Source organism: Coregonus clupeaformis, chromosome 27 (genome assembly GCF_020615455.1).
Source record: "Coregonus clupeaformis isolate EN_2021a chromosome 27, ASM2061545v1, whole genome shotgun sequence".
Taxonomy (NCBI): domain Eukaryota; kingdom Metazoa; phylum Chordata; class Actinopteri; order Salmoniformes; family Salmonidae; genus Coregonus; species Coregonus clupeaformis.
In genome coordinates this window covers 17065987-17084803 of record NC_059218.1, presented here as the reverse complement: position 1 = coordinate 17084803, position 18817 = coordinate 17065987, and the positions used below count along the sequence as shown (strand labels likewise).

Below are 18817 nucleotides of genomic sequence, written 5' to 3'. Positions count from 1 at the left end.
GACATAACAGTACATGCAGTACAAAGTCAGTGTGACATAAATCTGCGAGTGGGCCAGCCTGACTCAGGGTTACTGACCCCTTGTCTCTCTGAGCCATGTTCCACTTCTTTTCACTCCCTTCAGCTCCCTCTGCTTCCTGTCTCACATACCTTTACGTCAGGCCATTTCCCTAAGCTGCCGACACACACACCGGTAGGCCTATTTAATCTTCCCACTCACTGTGTTTAAACTGACTGATGTCCCGTAGACTCCCATTGATTAGACCAGAGGCTTAGGATGACGTGGACATTTTAAAAGCCCACCCTCACACTTCCCTACTGTAGGGGTTAGAGGTCAATAGGATCTCAGCTTCGGTTGCAGACAGGCTAATGCGATTGGTCCTCTGGCTCAACCCTCCACTGGGCTGCCTCCCTGTGACAGTAAACAGAGAGGAGGGCAATAAACGGACGTTCTGCTTGCTGGCGCAGCCTGCTGTCTCCTGTTTCATCTGAAATAGATGGGGACAGGAGTTTCTCCTTATCATGTGACATTGTGACATGACCAGGAAAACCCCCCTAGTTTTTGGACCCTAGTCATAGGATTCCGGATTCAGTTGGTATAGGATTAGGCCCTACATTTTTCCTTGACCAGGTGGGAAGGGAGTAAAAAGTAGAGGGGGGATTGGGAGGGAAGGAGAGGCAAGATGAGATGAGAAGGGACGATGAGAGGAAGAGCGAGGAGGAGGCCAGTTATACAAGCTGTTTCAACCTGGGCGTAGTCAACAACACAACAGGAGGATATGACCTCATTCAGCTGCACTGCTCATAGTCTAATGGGGATTAGTCCAATTAAACTATTCTCCCCCCCCCCCCACCAGGAGCTGCGGACCAACAGCCCGCGCTACAGCAAAGGCTCGTACAACGACTTCAGCTACTTGTCCAACAACAACCAGGAGGGCGTGAGCATGAGGAAAGGGGAGCACCTGGGAGAGTTCAACCTGGGCTCCACCATCGTCTTGCTCTTCGAGGCTCCGCACGACTTCACCTTCAACCTGAAGGCTGGCCAGAAGATCCGCTACGGAGAACCCCTGGGGACTATGTGAGCCAAGATGGCTAACCAGAGACACTTTCTGGGGGAAACGGCTAAACTAAAAGAAACTGATGGACACGCTAACGTGTGTGTACAGATCTGAGGGGAGGCATACAGGCTAACTTGCAAACTGACTGACACACACGTACTCATTCATACACTGACATTCAGTACATGCACTGTACTGTACATTGAAATTGAAAGACGTACGGCTATCCATACGATGCACTGACTGACTCACAGCGAAAACTCACAAGCCACCACTGTTGCTTTACCAACAAGGGGGTCTCCCCATTCCATCGACTAATTTCAATTAACTATTTACTTATTTTGACAATTGATTAGAACCAGTACCTAGACCAACAACAGTAAGATAGACCAGCAAAAGCAAGATAGTTTACAGCAATTAGTTACATTTTATTAACCTATTTTTTAAAATTATTTTTTAGATACATTTGACCCATATTGCCTTTTGTCAGGGGTCTCCTCATCAATGGGGAGTTCCTCTGAGGTTTCAGACACGAGCAGCACTAGCCTGGTCCCAGATCTGCTTAGTGCCGTGTAGCCCAACTCCTATAACCGTTGGCCATACATCCCAAACAGATCTGGGACCAGGCTAGAGAGCCGCGAGACACAGCCACACACAGGGTAACCCCTGTCACACACAGCCACTATCATGTGGACAGGCTTCCCTATACAATATACACACCTACAGTAAACACACCACGAAGGAATGTACCAGAGACGATATACACAGCTACCCCCTTCCTTCTCCTCCTCTTTCCCTCCCTCCTTCACTCTGATACTGAATGCCTTCTGTCTCTCACACACACTCTCCGTCCGCACTGCTGGCTCTCCCTCTTCTGCCATCCCCAGAGAAGGTGCTTGTGTTGGGATGATTATGTGGACCTCCCCTCCCCCCTCCCTGTCATGGAGGTAAATACTGTTACGATTCCTCCCAGTCAAATGTGTCTGGGTCGTATTCATTAGGCACCCGCCACAAGAAAACTGTCTGAAACCAGGCAGGAGTACCTGGACTTGGGCCAATAGGAACTGCTTATTTTTGGTATCTGGTAAAAAAAACACGTTTTGCTACGGTGTGCCCTAATGAATACAACCCTGTTGTATTAAGCTCATGGTGTACGATCTCTGCCATCCCAGCCATGCATTATTAATCATCATTAGTGGTAGCTAGTAGTGCTGCCTGCTGCCAATTTACTGCTCCTGTAACCCTAAATGACTGCTAAAAGGGGTATGTCACATTTAGATTAGACATTGTTTAACATATGATAATGAAGTGATGACTACAGTGATTTCTATGAAGATGATGATGATTTATAACGTGTGTTAATCTAACCCAATTCATGAATGGACTAAATCCTGATGTATTCCTCTGAATGGAGCCATACCTTTTATCTGACCATCGTTACAAAAACAAACCCATGCCTACGTGCAGCACGGGTGGTAGGATCATGGGAGAGAATGTGCAAACTGGTACTTTTTGTCTTCTGCTGTTCGGTTGAATTGGAATAAGTTGTTAAACTAGAAGGTATCTGCCAGTGATAATATTAAAATAAGTTGGGCTAAAATATTTTGTTAAGACTGTAAAACGTATGCTGATATCAATACTAACGACTGTGACACCCTTGGCGGAACATTCAGATGCCCAGGGCTGAGCTATTTAAAGCTATATTTTTTTCTGTATTTCTGTTTAGATTTTCTAGTAGTGCCAAAAATGCAGTGTTTTTTGGTTATTGTTTTTCGATGTATTCAACAAAAAAAATGCTTTGAACAAATGTGGACTTTCTGGCGCTTTGTGTTTCTGCTGCTGGACTATTTATTGCTCTGTTTGAGGGGGTAGAGACCTCCTCTGACTCTGACCCCTCGGTAAAGGAACTTTGACCTCTAGCGTATGGCGAGCGGGGGTCACAGACATGATGGACCGGGGAGATGCCTGTGACACCAAACCCCTTGGCTACGTCATCGTTCCACAAATAGTGTCGCATACAGAAACCAAAATGCCAGGGTCTGGCCTGGCCACTGCCTGTTGCATACTTGTTTTTATATGTACATTGTAATATACTTGAATCATGTGACTCATTCAACACTACATAGATTTTAATCTCACATTTTTTTTAGAAGCAAGAAAACATGTCTAATAAATTTTTGCGTATTCTTAAAAAAATTGTTTTTGTATGTGTGTAGGCGTGTGATGAGAAAATGTACTTCACACATTACAGGATTAGAGTTGATCTCTGGAGCTAACCCCCGCTCGATATTAATGTTAGAGGAGTGATTTGATTGGAGAACAACAAGGAAAAATGTTTGGGTAATGGGAGCAATGGTCTGGTATGTAAATTAGCTTGAGGTAGAAGTTACCCTAAACCACAGGTTTAGGATCAGATTCCCCTATCCTAATGTTGATAGTAAGAAGGATCAAGAAATATCTGACTAATAGTGTGGTGAAACAACTTGAACTAAGCTTTCCTGGGCACACCAGTGTGTTTTAGTGCTTCCAACCCCTTTTAAACATTGTGTTTGAGCTACAGACTTTTTTTTTGCAATGGATTCTTCTATTTCTTCTGCACCCGCTGATACCAACCATTAGCCTGTGCGATTAACGGCGGCTGAGCTATCTGAGCTTGAGCGGTGTTTGTGAGGGTGTTTTCACAGTCCTCTTTTAAAAGAACTGATCTCAGTCCTCTTTAAAGTGAACTCTGGGGTAAAAAAGAAAAATAACTCTGTTCTCTTTGTATTCACACTGCCCTTGCTTTTGAATGAGGACTCAACTCTTTTGCCAGTTCACTTCACCGATTTAGTGGTCCGAGTCCCCTTTGTATTCACATTGCTATGTTTAGAAAGGAACCAAGGTCTTTTTCCAACATTCACTCAATGCACTCTGGGTTTTTACAAAGTGCAAGATAAGCCATTCCATCAGATCGTGTTATCGGACAGCTTGATATACCTACTTAAATTGTAAAGCTAATCGATTGCATTTACTTAAAAGGTGAGACATAATTGTAATAAGATACTGTTAACATGTAAATATTATTGATAACAGAATAAATAGCAGAATAATAACTACAGATTTAAATAATTATGTAATTGAAAGTTGTACACCCAATGTAGGCTACTTCCATTTTTACATTTTAGTCATTTAGCAGACGCTCTTATCCAGAGCGACTTACAGTTAGTGCATACATTTTTCATACTGGCCCCCTGTGGGAAACGAACCCACAACCCTGGCGTTGTAAGCGCCATGCTCTACCAACTGAGCTAGAATTGATTTTGTCCCTATGTTGTGATTCTCACCAAATATCGTGTCTTCTCACACAATTCAAACCCCACTATCGAATAAGCAGCCTATGAAGCTTTTAGCCTATAGATCACATATTGCAAATAAATAATCTGAACTAAAAACTCCAATCGCTAATCAATATCCCAAAACTGCACACTTTTTTTCTGTGAACCTGCACATCTCTCTCTTGTGGGACGAGTGTCTAGTGTGTGGGTTTATGGCAGGGGAAACAGTGTTGCAGTAGTCTAGTGTGAGGGTTTATGGCAGGGGAAACAGTGTTGCAGTAGTCTAGTGTGAGGGTTTATGGCAGGGGAAACAGTGTTGCAGTAGTCTAGTGTGAGGGTTTATGGCAGGGGAAACAGTGTTGCAGTAGTCTAGTGTGAGGGTTTATGGCAGGGGAAACAGTGTTGCAGTAGTCTAGTGTGTGGGTTTATGGCAGGGGAAACAGTGTTGCAGTAGTCTAGTGTGTGGGTTTATGGCAGGGGAAACAGTGTTGCAGTAGTCTAGTGTGAGGGTTTATGGCAGGGAAACAGTGTTGCAGTAGTCTAGTGTGAGGGTTTATGGCAGGGGAAACAGTGTTGCAGTAGTCTAGTGTGAGGGTTTATGGCAGGGGAAACAGTGTTGCAGTAGTCTAGTGTGTGGGTTTATGGCAGGGGAAACAGTGTTGCAGTAGTCTAGTGTGTGGGTCTAGTGTGTGGGTTTATGGCAGGGGAAACAGTGTTGCAGTAGTCTAGTGTGTGGGTTTATGGCAGGGGAAACAGTGTTGCAGTAGTCTAGTGTGTGGGTTTATGGCAGGGGAAACAGTGTTGCAGTAGTCTAGTGTGTGGGTTTATGGCAGGGGAAACAGTGTTGCAGTAGTCTAGTGTGTGGGTTTATGGCAGGGGAAACAGTGTTGCAGTAGTCTAGTGTGTGGGTTTATGGCAGGGGAAACAGTGTTGCAGTAGTCTAGTGTGTGGGTCTAGTGTGTGGGTTTATGGCAGGGGAAACAGTGTTGCAGTAGTCTAGTGTGAGGGTTTATGGCAGGGGAAACAGTGTTGCAGTAGTCTAGTGTGAGGGTTTATGGCAGGGGAAACAGTGTTGCAGTAGTCTAGTGTGAGGGGTTATGGCAGGGGAAACAGTGTTGCAGTAGTCTAGTGTGAGGGTTTGTGGCAGGGGAAACAGTGTTGCAGTAGTCTAGTGTGAGGGTTTATGGCAGGGAAACAGTGTTGCAGTAGTCTAGTGTGAGGGGTTATGGCAGGGGAAACAGTGTTGCAGTAGTCTAGTGTGAGGGTTTATGGCAGGGAAACAGTGTTGCAGTAGTCTAGTGTGAGGGTTTATGGCAGGGGAAACAGTGTTGCAGTAGTCTAGTGTGAGGGTTTATGGCAGGGGAAACAGTGTTGCAGTAGTCTAGTGTGAGGGTTTATGGCAGGGGGAAACAGTGTTGCAGTAGTCTAGTGTGAGGGTTTATGGCAGGGGAAACAGTGTTGCAGTAGTCTAGTGTGTGGGTTTATGGCAGGGGAAACAGTGTTGCAGTAGTCTAGTGTGTGGGTTTATGGCAGGGGAAACAGTGTTGCAGTAGTCTAGTGTGAGGGTTTATGGCAGGGGAAACAGTGTTGCAGTAGTCTAGTGTGAGGGTTTATGGCAGGGGAAACAGTGTTGCAGTAGTCTAGTGTGAGGGTTTATGGCAGGGGAAACAGTGTTGCAGTAGTCTAGTGTGAGGGTTTATGGCAGGGGAAACAGTGTTGCAGTAGTCTAGTGTGAGGGTTTATGGCAGGGGAAACAGTGTTGCAGTAGTCTAGTGTGAGGGTTTATGGCAGGGGAAACAGTGTTGCAGTAGTCTAGTGTGTGGGTTTATGGCAGGGGAAACAGTGTTGCAGTAGTCTAGTGTGTGGGTTTATGGCAGGGGAAACAGTGTTGCAGTAGTCTAGTGTGAGGGTTTATGGCAGGGGAAACAGTGTTGCAGTAGTCTAGTGTGAGGGTTTATGGCAGGGGAAACAGTGTTGCAGTAGTCTAGTGTGAGGGTTTATGGCAGGGGAAACAGTGTTGCAGTAGTCTAGTGTGTGGGTTTATGGCAGGGGAAACAGTGTTGCAGTAGTCTAGTGTGAGGGTTTATGGCAGGGGAAACAGTGTTGCAGTAGTCTAGTGTGAGGGGTTTATGGCAGGGGAAACAGTGTTGCAGTAGTCTAGTGTGTGGGTTTATGGCAGGGGAAACAGTGTTGCAGTAGTCTAGTGTGAGGGTTTATGGCAGGGGAAACAGTGTTGCAGTAGTCTAGTGTGAGGGTTTATGGCAGGGGGAAACAGTGTTGCAGTAGTCTAGTGTGTGGGTTTATGGCAGGGGAAACAGTGTTGCAGTAGTCTAGTGTGTGGGTTTATGGCAGGGGAAACAGTGTTGCAGTAGTCTAGTGTGTGGGTCTAGTGTGTGGGTTTATGGCAGGGGAAACAGTGTTGCAGTAGTCTAGTGTGTGGGTTTATGGCAGGGGAAACAGTGTTGCAGTAGTCTAGTGTGTGGGTTTATGGCAGGGGAAACAGTGTTGCAGTAGTCTAGTGTGTGGGTTTATGGCAGGGGAAACAGTGTTGCAGTAGTCTAGTGTGTGGGTTTATGGCAGGGGAAACAGTGTTGCAGTAGTCTAGTGTGTGGTGCGGGAATAATGACGAGAACCTGGGGAGCTTTGTTCAGTGTGCTAAAAAAGGGAACCAGACTGCAGAATTCAAGCAAGCTGAACTCTGATCACCTCAAGATGGTCTCAGTTCGGTTCCCTTCGGGCGCTCTTTTTAGGGGTCTGAGTTTCTTTGGAGAGGTCACACTGCACAAAAAATTCAGTGAACTGCACAGAGTTCACAAATTTGCTGAAAGGGACCAAGTGTGAACACCCGGATCAAGTGTGGATCCCCCTTCCTTCAAATTAGTGAATTCGGTTATTTCAGCCACACCTGTTGCTGACCAGTGTATAAAATCGAGCACACAGCCATGCAATCTCCATAGACAAACATTGGCAGCAGAATGGCCTTACTGAAGAGCTCAGTGACTTTCAACATTGCACCGTCATAGGATGCCACCTTTCCAACAAGTCAGTCAAATTTCTGCCCTGCTAGAACTGCCCCGGTCAACTGTAAGTGCTATTATTTTGAAGTGGAAATGTCTAGAAGCAACAACTGCTCAGCCGTGAAATGGTAGGCCACAGAAGCTCACAGAACGGGAACGCAAAGTGCTGAAGCGCGTAGCCTGCCCCAATGCATAGTGCCAACTGTAAAGTTTGGAGGTGGAATAATGGTCTGGGGCTGTTTTTCATGGTTTGGGCTAGGCCCCTTAATTCCATTGAAGGGAAATCTTAAAGCTACAGCATACAATGGCATTCTAGACGATTCTGTGCTTTCAACTTTGTGGCAACAGTTTGCGGAAGGCCCTTTCCTGTTTCAGCATGACAATGCCCCCGTGCACAAAGCGAGGTCCATACAAAAATGGTTTGTTGATCGGTGTGGAAGAACTTGACTGGCCTGCACAGAGCCCTGACCTCAATCCCATCGAACACCTTTGGGATGAATTGGAACTAAGACTGCGAGCTAGGCCTAATTGCCCAACTCCATATTAATGCCCATGATTTTGGAATGAGATGTTCGATGAGCAGGTGTCCACATACTTGTAGTGTAGCTCCCAGAATTTGAGACCAATTCTGAAAGTGAAAAACTGAAATATATGTAGACTAACATACTCAATAGCATAAATGCACAAAAAAAGTACCAAACCTTAGTTGCTGTAAAGTGAAAAGCATTGACCAGTAAAACCACTTGAGGGAAACAAAGGGCCATAGAATTGTTATCTTACAAAATCATGACACGTGTGTGTGTGCGGTAGTGTTTAACTATACTTGTGGGGACCAGAAGCTAGGGTTAGGTTTTGGGGTTAGGGAAAATAGGATTTTGAATGGCACTGAGTTGTCTCCCCACAAGGTCAGTTATACAAGACCGTGTGTGTGTGCATCTGTCTGTGTGCATGCGCTTGTTCACTTTAATTCATTTAACAAACATTGCTGAGAGGAATGTTTGTTGAGCATACAAATGTAAAGGTTCTGGGTGAAAGTAGAAGAAATAGGTAAATGGAACCAGGTAATTGTAACACTGGAACTAAACCTAAATTCAACAATACCCATACCGGTAGCTATGTCGGCAATCCTGTTCAAGTTAACTGTAGTATCCTGGTTTTAACTTGAGTGGTGTTAATAGAACACTCCCTGCAACCCAACAAGTCTCAAATACAACAAACACAAGACTAGAGACTAATAATAACAAACGACATACTGTACCTGTGATTATAGCTTTGAGTGGTCACACTCATTTACCAGTTACATTATATTGCAATGGGCTGCGTAGCTTAGCAGCAAGCTACAGATACTGAGTGAGATACTGTGAGACAGAGAGAGGAGAGGCAGGGGGAGAAAGAGAGGGACCTGGTCGCCATGACAAATGTGCCTGTGTTGAGCAGCGAGAGGAATTACATTCCAGGACTGAGGCTGCCAGTCGTCACCGCCCTCTCAGGTTTTCAGGTGGCTGCTCTGTTCTCATAGGGGTGGGGTCAGGTGGCTCCCAGGTAGACCAACAGCACTCCCTCTCACCTGAGTGTGTGGCCACCTTAGTCCTTACTCTGACACACTGCTACAGGTGTGGCTCCCTTTTCCAATAAAGACACAAACAGGGAGTACACCTAGAAGGATCTTCAAGAGACAACCATTCAACCTTTTAAGTGCTCACTGGATTGTATGAACCATCTAAAGACCAGGGGAATTGACATGGGATATCATACAACACTTGACTGCTGAGGAACTCCACAAGTTAAAAAGGTAAGCATGAAAAAGCAGTGTTTGTTACTGGTGGTGTTTTAAATAGATCCATATAAACAACATGTTTCAGTTTCGACGTGACATACGAAAATGATTTGGAAAGAGAATGGGATAGAACAATTCTAGCAGTAAGATGAGTTAATGGATAAACCCTAAATTGAGAAAGATCCTACAGTGAGTTTTGGATCAGGAATATGCAGGAAAATTATGAAGCAGAGGGAATGAAAATGGGAAAAAAGAAACATTTAAGTGTAATTCTACTCTATTGTGATGCTCCTCTTTTCCCCAAATGTCTCGAATGTCAAGCAGAACAAAACCAGAGCTTTTGTAGTTTCAGAATTCTCTTTATAACCATAGTTGTTTTTTCAATGTCTTTTACAGGAGTATTCTTGGAAAACCAGTTCAAGTCACCAGAGGAAACCAGAACAAATGGTGACAGCAAAGCTTCATGTTCAGATCAGTCTCAGAGCCTCAATACCCAGTCTGAGATCTAAGACATTGACAGTCACAGACCCTATCTGCCTGTGTTTCGTCCTCTCAGCCTTCTAGAACCAGCCATCATGAATCTGTCTCTGGACAGCTCTTATGGAGACGTGACCATCCCTCGGGCCAAGCTACGTTCTACAGAGGACAGCACAATCATCATTAACCCCATGGCCCTGGAAAGTACCCACAGCAACCGCAACTCCTCCCTCAACCCGTACGGCGCCTTCAAACCCAGCGGGGAGTCGCTAGCCCCGTCAGAAGTAACCAAGGATGGGGACGGTGATGGTGGCGCCTCAAACCCCCATCGCTACAACGCCAAGACCTCCTACACAGTGATGGAGGACACTGAAGAGGAGGTGGGACGCTCTCGGGCCTGCTGCCTGCGCTGCCGACGGAAGTGAACTGGCAACCTCCACCCAGATCAGGAAACAGTCAAACAACGCCCGGCTGCAAAGGATTCTGGGTATATGAACTAAGACAATCAAGGGACACTGTCGGAAGACACTGTCCAATCTGGTGTTACCAGCTGGTTTAAAAGCCAAAGCCATCACTGGTGAAACGTGTAGGTTTTTAAGGATTCATTAGTGATATCATTTATATTTAATGCAATTTCCAAAGGGATTCTTCTCGGGATTCGATGCAAGATGCGCTCACAGCCACTATGGCAGAATCTGCCTTTGAAACAGAAGTTTTACATAAGCCTTTCACTTACGACTTTGTATGCTTGCTTTTTTTCTTACATTTGAGTCATTTAGCAGACGCTCTTATCCAGAGCGACTTACAGTTAGTGAGTGCATACATTTTCATACATTCTTCTAGTCGACAACACTGTGCTATATTTAGCTATGGATTTTTTTGTTAAATATTTATACCCTGATGTCTTTATGCCTTATCTGTCTGTGTTTGAATGACGTCAAAAAGGCCACTCTTGGGTGGATGATGCAATTAGCCAGTGTTCAGGGAGTGGTATAGAGTAGGACAACTGATACAGTACACAAATGTCAAGGAATTAGTATGCAACAACCTTTAACTTCCTCTATCAAACCAACCCGTCACAAAGATGACATGCTAGGCCTTTGCTATGGCCGGGACAGACTTGACCGCACCAGTGAGTTGGAACTAGAGGAGGGGCAGCTAGCTCAGAGGCTGGGTTAGTTTCTATGGGCTGAGTCCAGTCTTCCCAACCCAGATCACACCACAACACACCACTCTGTCCTGCTGATCCATCTGCTGGGTTGGTCGCTCTGCTGCTGATGGTTTACAATGCTGCCTTTGTGCGACTGGGTCCCAGGAAACCAGGCCCCCGCAGCCCCAGCCCCAGCCCCAACCATTCTGCTCTGTGTATGTGGTAGACAGTACCTCACTGTCCCCCCTGGCCAAAAAGAGTTGAAAGCGAGGCCTGACTGGATGAGATTGAAATGCAATATGGCCATGCTCATGCCGTCTTGTTTGTATGAGTTACACAAAACCACTGTATGTCCATAGTTTATGCTTGTGAAACTATTACTGAAATTCAACTCTGCATCGTTTGTTTTTAGAAATTAGATTACATTTTTAGCAAACTTGTACAGCATATTAGGGTCACCTCATGAACTGGTTCCATGTATGAAAGCCCCTCTTAGTTCAAGACCCTAATCCCCCAACAGGATTACATGAGGTGCATGAGTTCGAACTTCACTGCATGAACTGTTCTTTTTTCTCCAGTCAGCAGTGGACTACAACTACTCAGCAAAGCTCACATACTGTAACTAGGACTGAGTTAAAGGAATGTATAACAAAGATCGACACTATGTATGATTGATTTTTGTAATGATAAAGTGGAATAAAATGTTAAAATAAAGAATGTACGAATGATAATTGGGACTGTGGTATTAACTATACTGAACAAAAATATAAACGCAACATGTAAAGTGTTGGTCCCATGTTTCATGAGCTGAAATAAAATATCCCAGAAATGTTCCATTCGCACAAAAAGCTTATTTCTCTAAAATGTGCACAAATTTGTTTACATCCCTGTTAGTGAGCATTTCTCCTTGCCAAGATAATCCATCCACCTGACAGGTGTGGCATTTCAAAAAGCTGATTAAACAGCATGATCATTACACAGGTGCACCTTGTGCTGTGAACAGTAAATGGTCACTCTAAAATGTGCAGTTTTGTCACACAACACAATGCCACAGATGTCTCAAGTTTTGAGGGAAGGTGCAATTGGCATGCTGACTGCAGGAATGTCCACCAGAGCTGTTGCCATGTTCATTTCTCTACCATAAGCCGCCTCCAATGTTGGTTTAGAGAATTTGGCAGTACGTCCTACCGGCCTCACAACTGCAGACCACATGTATTCACACCAGCCCAGGACCTCCACATCCAGCTTATTCACATGCGGGATGGTCTGAGACCAGCCAACTGGACAGCTGATGAAACTGTGGGTTTGCACAACAGAATAATTTCTGCAAAAACTGTCAGAATCCGTCTCAGTGAAGCTCATCTGCGTGCTCGTTGTCCTCACCAGGGTCTTGACCTCACTGCAGTTCGGCGTCGTAACCGACTTCAGTGGGCAAATGCTCATTTTCGATGGCCATTGGCACGCTGGAGAAGTGTGCTCTTTACGGATTAATCCTGGTTTCAACTGTACCAGGCAGATGGCAGACAGCGTGTATGGCGTCGTGTGGGCGAGCGGTTTGCTGACGTCAACATTGTGAACAGAGTGCCCCATGGTGGGATTATGGTATGGGCAGGCATAAGCTACGGACAATGAACACAATTGCATTTTATTGATGGCAATTTGAATGCACAGAGATGCCGTGACGAGATCCTGCCCATTGTCGTGCCAATCATCCGCCGCCATCACCTCATGTTTCAGCATGATAATGCACGGCCCCATGTCGCAAAGATCTGTACACAATTCCAGGAAGCTGAAAATCTACAAGTTCTTCCATGGCCTGGATACTCACCAGACATTGAAAATGTTTGGGATGCTCTGGATCGACAGCATGTTCCAGTTCCCGCCAACATTCCACAGGCCACAATCAACAGTCTGATCAACTCTATGCGAAGGAGATGTGTCCTGCAGCATGAGGCAAATGGTGGTCACACTAGACTGACTGGTTTTCTGATCCACGCCCCTACCTTTTTTAAAGGTATCTGTGACCAACATATGTATATTTACATTTTAGTCATTTAGCAGACGCTCTTATCCAGAGAGACTTAGTTAGTGAGTGCATTTTTTTTCTTTTTTTTCTTTTCATAATGGCCCCCCGTGGGAATCGAACCCACAACCCTGGCGTTGCAAACGCCATGCTCTACCAACTGAGCTACATCCCTGCCGGCCATTCCCTCCCCTACCCTGGACGACGCTGGGCCAATTGTGCACCGCCCCATGGGTCTCCCGGTTGCGGCCGGCTACGACATAGCCGTATATCTGTATTCCCAGTCATGTGAAATCCATAGATTAGGGCCTAATTAATTTATTTCAATTGACTGATTTCCTTTTATGAACTGTAACTCAGTAAAATCTTTCTTCTTTCTACCCATGACGAGGTTGAGGTGTAACAGTCACAGGACAGTGACGGCAGCAACAGAACCGGTTTAGGTTGAACTTGCTGTACTTCTCAGAGCAGGAAGTAGATGCTTAATGTTTTCCAAATAATAGGTAGACATTGTGCAGGTAGACATTTGTAAAAAATAGTTACAGATGCAAATCATGACTAAGAACTTAATCACTGGGTCAAATTGAATCTAGCATTTCTACTGTCATTCATTCACATTTAGTGATCATAATTACGATCATCATTATGTCATACTGCACTTATGAGAACAGTGAAATACACGACTTGTTCAATTTATGAAGCTACTACCCGTCTTTCGTTCACACTTACACTAACTCTGTCACTTGTGAACAACAGACCATTTTATTACTGTGCCTGTGGGAGTACAGGAATGCATTCCTGCCCTTAATAGTCCTCATCTCAGTGAGCTGTCAGAGTACCAATAACAGGTTTGAGTGCATTGCTCGGAAGCTTGTGTCATAGAACAGTTAATGCACCTGTTCCGGCTCACACGTTCCTTCAGAGGCTGTGATTTTTGAGGCTACGTAAGTCGATGTGCCCTTGAGCAAGGCACTTAACCCTAATTGCTCCTGTAAGTCGCTCTGGATAAGAGCGTCTGCTAAATGACGTAAATGTAAGTGTTCTGGAGTAGAGTGTACTATATATGGATGTATCTCCATCCCAGACCCTGCTAGTGGAACAGGATAGGCCATTGGTGTGTCTGTTTTCTATGACAGGCATGCCTTACAAGTCTCTCCACCAAGATACTTACTGGAATAACTGGCCCTACCAGCCTCAGGTGCTCTCTGCCCATAGGCCCCCGTCCTCAGCCTGGTCAACCTTGAATGTCCTGTCCTCTATCAGTGGCGTAGCACAGTTTCGCAAGGTCCCCACCTATTTTACTCATTTTGCCATGAGGCTGAGAGAAAATGTTGCAGCTGCAACAAGCTAGCCGGGCTATCCCCTCCCTCATGGAATGGTAGCACAAAAGCTGCTTTCCACACATTTGGAATATTTCCTGATACTAAAGTTAAATAAAAAATGTGTGTTACTGAGCCAGCAATGAAGGACACTGCATACGTAAAATACAACGATATACAACAACAACAAAAATGATGTGTGTGAAAGTGTATAGTATACATTTGTTTGAACATACAGTTACAACAAATGGGGAAATTATATTATTTTATACTAATACAATTGCTCAGAGAAATAGATTTTGCTTAACAAGTAATATGTTTTTTTTCTCAAAATGATAGGAGTTAAAAATGATTGGCACCCCTAAAGATTCTTATAAATAACATTCTAATTAACATTCTACTTTTTAAAGCCCCTGTGTAGCTCAGTTGGTAGAGCATGGCGTTTGCAACGCCAGGGTTGTGGGTTCGATTCCCACGGGGGGCCAGTATGAAAATGTATGCACTCACTAACTATAAGTTGCTCTGGATAAGAGCGTCTGCTAAATGATGTAAATGTAAATATCAGCTTAAGGAACTGTTTTGTGGCCTTCCATGGCTTCCTGTTTCACTTGGGTATAAAAATTTGGTAACACGCATGTAAAATCCCTTCGTCATCCATCACCATGGGAAAAGGTAAAGAACTTACAAACAAAAAGAGACAAATACTTGTTGACCTTCATAAATCAGGCAATGGGTACAAAAAAATTGCTTCAAAAAAAACAATTGTACCACACCACTATTAGGGCAACAATTAAGAAGCTCCATGCCAGTAAACCTGCCTGGTATTGGACACAAGTGTATCTTGTCCCCACGCACAGTGAGGAAGATGGTTCGGGAGGCAAAGAAAAATCCAAGGGCCACAGTTGGAGAATTACAGGACTAGGTCGCCTCTTGGGGTCACCAAGTTTCTAAATCTCCAATTAGACACCACTTCCATGCCAATAGGCTCTTTGGAAGGGTTGCCAGAAAAAAAGCTTGAATTAAGCGCAACCAACAAATATATATGCCTGGAGTGCTAAACGGCATTGGCATTGGCACTTGGATTGGAACTGGTGTTATGGTCAGATGACACGAAAATAGAGCTATTGGAGCACACACACACCAGTAGTGGATTTGGCATCGAAAGAAGGATGTATACGCAGAAAATAACCTCATACCTATTGTAAAATAAGGTGGTGGATATTTGATGTTATGGGGCTGTTTTCCTTCCACTGGTCCTTGGGCCCTTGTTAAGGTCAAATGCATAATGAGCTTTACCAAGTACCAGGACATTTTAGACAAAAACCTGGTTGTCTCTGCCAGGATGCTGAAACTTGGCTGCAGGTGGATCTTTCAGCAAGACAATAACCCCAAACACACATCAAAATCCACAAAGAAATTGTTAATTGCCCACAAAATCTACATTTTGCAATGCTATCTCACAAACAACAGTAACCCTATAAAAACCAGTGGTTTGAATTGAAGAGGGCAGTCCATAAGCGCAGACTGAAGGATATCAAGGATCTGGAAAGATTCTGTATGGAGGAATGGTCTAAGATCCCTCCCCATGTGTTCTCCAATCTCATAAAACATTTTAGAAAAAGGCTCATTGCCCTTATCCTCGAAAGGGGAGGGTGCTGGAGTATTGAAAACATGGGTGCCAATACTTTTTACACCTACAGTGGCTTGGGAAACAGAAAACTTGAGGTGTTCTCGGGGTGATGAGAGATGTTTAGTTTGCGCCAGACATAGCATTTTCCTTGATGGCCAAAAAGCTCAATTTGAGTCTCATCTGACCAGAGTACCTTCTTCCATATGTTTGGGGAGTCTCCACACATGCGTTTTGGCGAACACCAAACGTGTTTGCTAATTTTTTTCTTTAAGCAATGGCTTTTTTCTGGCCACTCTTCCGTAAAGCCCAGCTCTGTGAGTGTACGGCTTGAAGTGGTCCTATGGACAGATACTCCAATCTCCGCTGTGGAGCTTTGCAGCTCCTTCAGGGTTATATTTGGTCTCTTTGTTGCCTCTCTGATTAATGCCCTCCTTGCCTGGTCCGTGAGTTTTGGTGGGCAGCCCTCACTTGGCAGGTTTGTTGTGGTACCATATTCTTTCAATTTTTAAATAATGGATTTAATGGTGCTCTGTGGGATGTTCAAAGTTTCTGATAATTTTTTATAACCAAACCCTGTTCTGTACTTCTCCACAACTTTGTCACTGACCTGTTTGGAGAGCTCCTTGGTCTTCATGGTGCCACTTGCTTGGTGGTGCCCCTTGCTTAGTGGTGTTGCAGACTCTGGGGCCTTTCAGAACAGGTGTATATATACTGAGATCATGTGACACTTAGATTGCACACAGGTGGACTTTATTTAACTAATTATGTGACTTCTGAAGGTAATTGGTTGCACCAGATCTTATTTAGGGGCTTCATAGCAAAGGGTTGAATACATACAGTGAGGGAAAGTTAGCCACCAGGTTTGCACACATCTCAGGAGGGATTTTGTCCCACTCCTCTTTGCAGATCTTCTCCAAGTCATTAAGGTTTCGAGGCTGACATTTGGCAACACAAACCTTCAGCTCCCTCCACAGATTTTCTATGGGATTAAGGTCTGGAGACTGGAGACTGTGTTTTGGGTCATTGTCATGCTGGAATACCCATCCACGACCCATTTTCAATGCCCTGGCTGAGGGAATTAGGTTCTCACCCAAGATTTGACGGTACATGGCCCCGTCCATCGTCCCTTTGATGCGGTGAAGTTGTCCTGTCCCCTTAGCAGAAAAATACCCCCAAAGCATAACGTTTCCACCTCCATGTTTGACGGTGGGGATGGTGTTCTTGGGGTCATAGGCAGCATTCCTCCTCCTCCAAACACGGTGAGTTGAGTTGATGCCAAAGAGCTCCATTTTGGTCTCATCTGACCACAACACTTTCACCCAGTTCTCCTCTGAATCATTCAGATGTTCATTGGCAAACTTCAGACGGGCATGTATATGTACTTTCTTGAGCAGGGGGACCTTGCGGGCGCTGCAGGATTTCAGTCCTTCACGGCGTAGTGTGTTACCAATTGTTTTCTTGGTGACTATGGTCCCAGCTGCCTTGAGATCATTGACAAGATCCTCCCGTGTAGTTCTGGGCTGATTCCTCACCGTTGTCATGATCATTGCAACTCCACGAGGCAACTCCACATGGAGCCCCAGGCCGAGGGAGATTGACAGTTATTTTGTGTTTCTTCCATTTGCGAATAATCGCACCAACTGTTGTCACCTTCTCACCAAGCTGCTTGGCGATGGTCTTGTAGCCCATTCCAGCCTTGTGTAGGTCTACAATCTTGTCCCTGACATCCTTGGAGAGCTCTTTGGTCTTGTCCATGGTGGAGAGTTTGGAATCTGATTGATTGATTGCTTCTGTGGACAGGTGTATTTTATACAGGTAACAAGCTGAGATTAGGAGCACTCCCTTTAAGAGTGTGCTCCTAATCTCAGCTCATTACCTGTATAAAAGACACCTGGGAGCCAGAAATCTTTCTGATTGAGAGGGGGTCAAATACTTATTTCCCTCATTAAAATGCAAATCAGTTTATAACATTTTTGACATGCGTTTTTCTGGATTTTGTTGTTGTTATTCTGTCTCTCATTGTTCAAATAAACCTACCATTAAAATTATAGACTGATCATTTCTTTGTCAGTGGGCAAACGTACAAAATCAGCAGGGGATCAAATACTTTTTTCCCTCACTGTATGCACGCACCACTTTTCGTTTATTTATTTTTTAGAATCTTTAAAGTAATTTTTTTCATTTCACTTTACCAATTTGGACTATTTTGTGTATGTCCATTACATGAAATCCAAATAAAAATCTATTTAAATTACAGGTTGTAATGCAACAAAATAGTAAAAATGGCAACGGGGATGAATACTTTTGCAAGGCACTGTATCTTTTTTAGTTTTTCTGTATTACTTGTTAAACAAAATGTATTTCTCTGAGCAATTGTATAAGTATAAAATAAAATTGAGCATGCAATATAGCTAAGTATTTTTATTATTTATTTTATACAGTCTTTTTTGCTCATCTTTATCAAGGGTGTCACTCATTTTGGATGTGACCGTCTATCAAACATTAACAGTGCTATTAGGCTATTACTTTGTAGGATTGAACAAAGAGGCTTCAGTGAAACTATATATAAAAAATCAAGTACAATGTATTTCCATCACATAGGAGACAGTATATAGTGGAAATTAATACTTTTTCTGTTATTTCAAGGACTGTTCCACTATAAAAAATATCCCAATTTAATCTACAACAATAACCTACAGTAAGCTAATAAAATACCTACAATATAATCTCAGGGATAACTTCTACAGAAGTTCAGAGAGACGGGGAAATCTTCTGAAGATTAAGATAAGAATCAGCTGTTTTCATCCTTTACTCATCTTTCATAGACCTGTTTTACGGTCACAAGCAAAGAACACACAACAGTAACTTCCCTCAATCATATGTTGCAATGGTCAGTCTTTGTGTAGACAGTCCATTTGTGGCGGTCATCTTCCACTCAACTCGACCGCCCGCCTACACCCCTGAACATGCTGTGGATTTGGCTTGCAATTTATATCTCTGGCTGTCTATCTAATCTTTGCTACCATCTAGTGTCTCAACACCAACATATCAAG

General features: G+C 44.1%; 2 protein-coding genes across 7 annotated transcripts in view; both read left to right on the top strand.

Annotated features, from left to right (window-relative positions):
- pisd (phosphatidylserine decarboxylase) overlaps nt 1-3253 on the top strand; it is a 46204-nt gene extending 42951 nt beyond the window's left edge. For all 6 annotated transcript variants that reach the window (XM_041850677.2, XM_041850678.2, XM_041850679.1 and 3 more), the window contains one exon: nt 857-3253. In XM_041850677.2, coding sequence (XP_041706611.1) covers nt 857-1081 — 225 coding nt within the window. In that variant the 3' untranslated portion in view covers nt 1082-3253. The remainder of the gene's footprint in view (nt 1-856) is intronic.
- Nucleotides 3254-8974: 5721 nt separating this feature from the next.
- Nucleotides 8975-11612, top strand: si:ch211-202f5.3. Its single transcript, XM_041850117.1, has 2 exons — nt 8975-9180; nt 9562-11612. The coding sequence occupies exon 2, from the start codon at nt 9741-9743 to the stop codon at nt 10065-10067; it is 327 nt and encodes a 108-aa protein (XP_041706051.1). The 5' UTR covers nt 8975-9180; nt 9562-9740; the 3' UTR covers nt 10068-11612.
- The last annotated feature ends 7205 nt before the right edge of the window (nt 11613-18817 follow it).

Coding starts and splice junctions, on each gene's coding strand:
- si:ch211-202f5.3 (XM_041850117.1), top strand. CDS start 9,741: ATGAATCTGTCTCTGGACAGCTCTTATGGAGACGTGACCATCCCTCGG.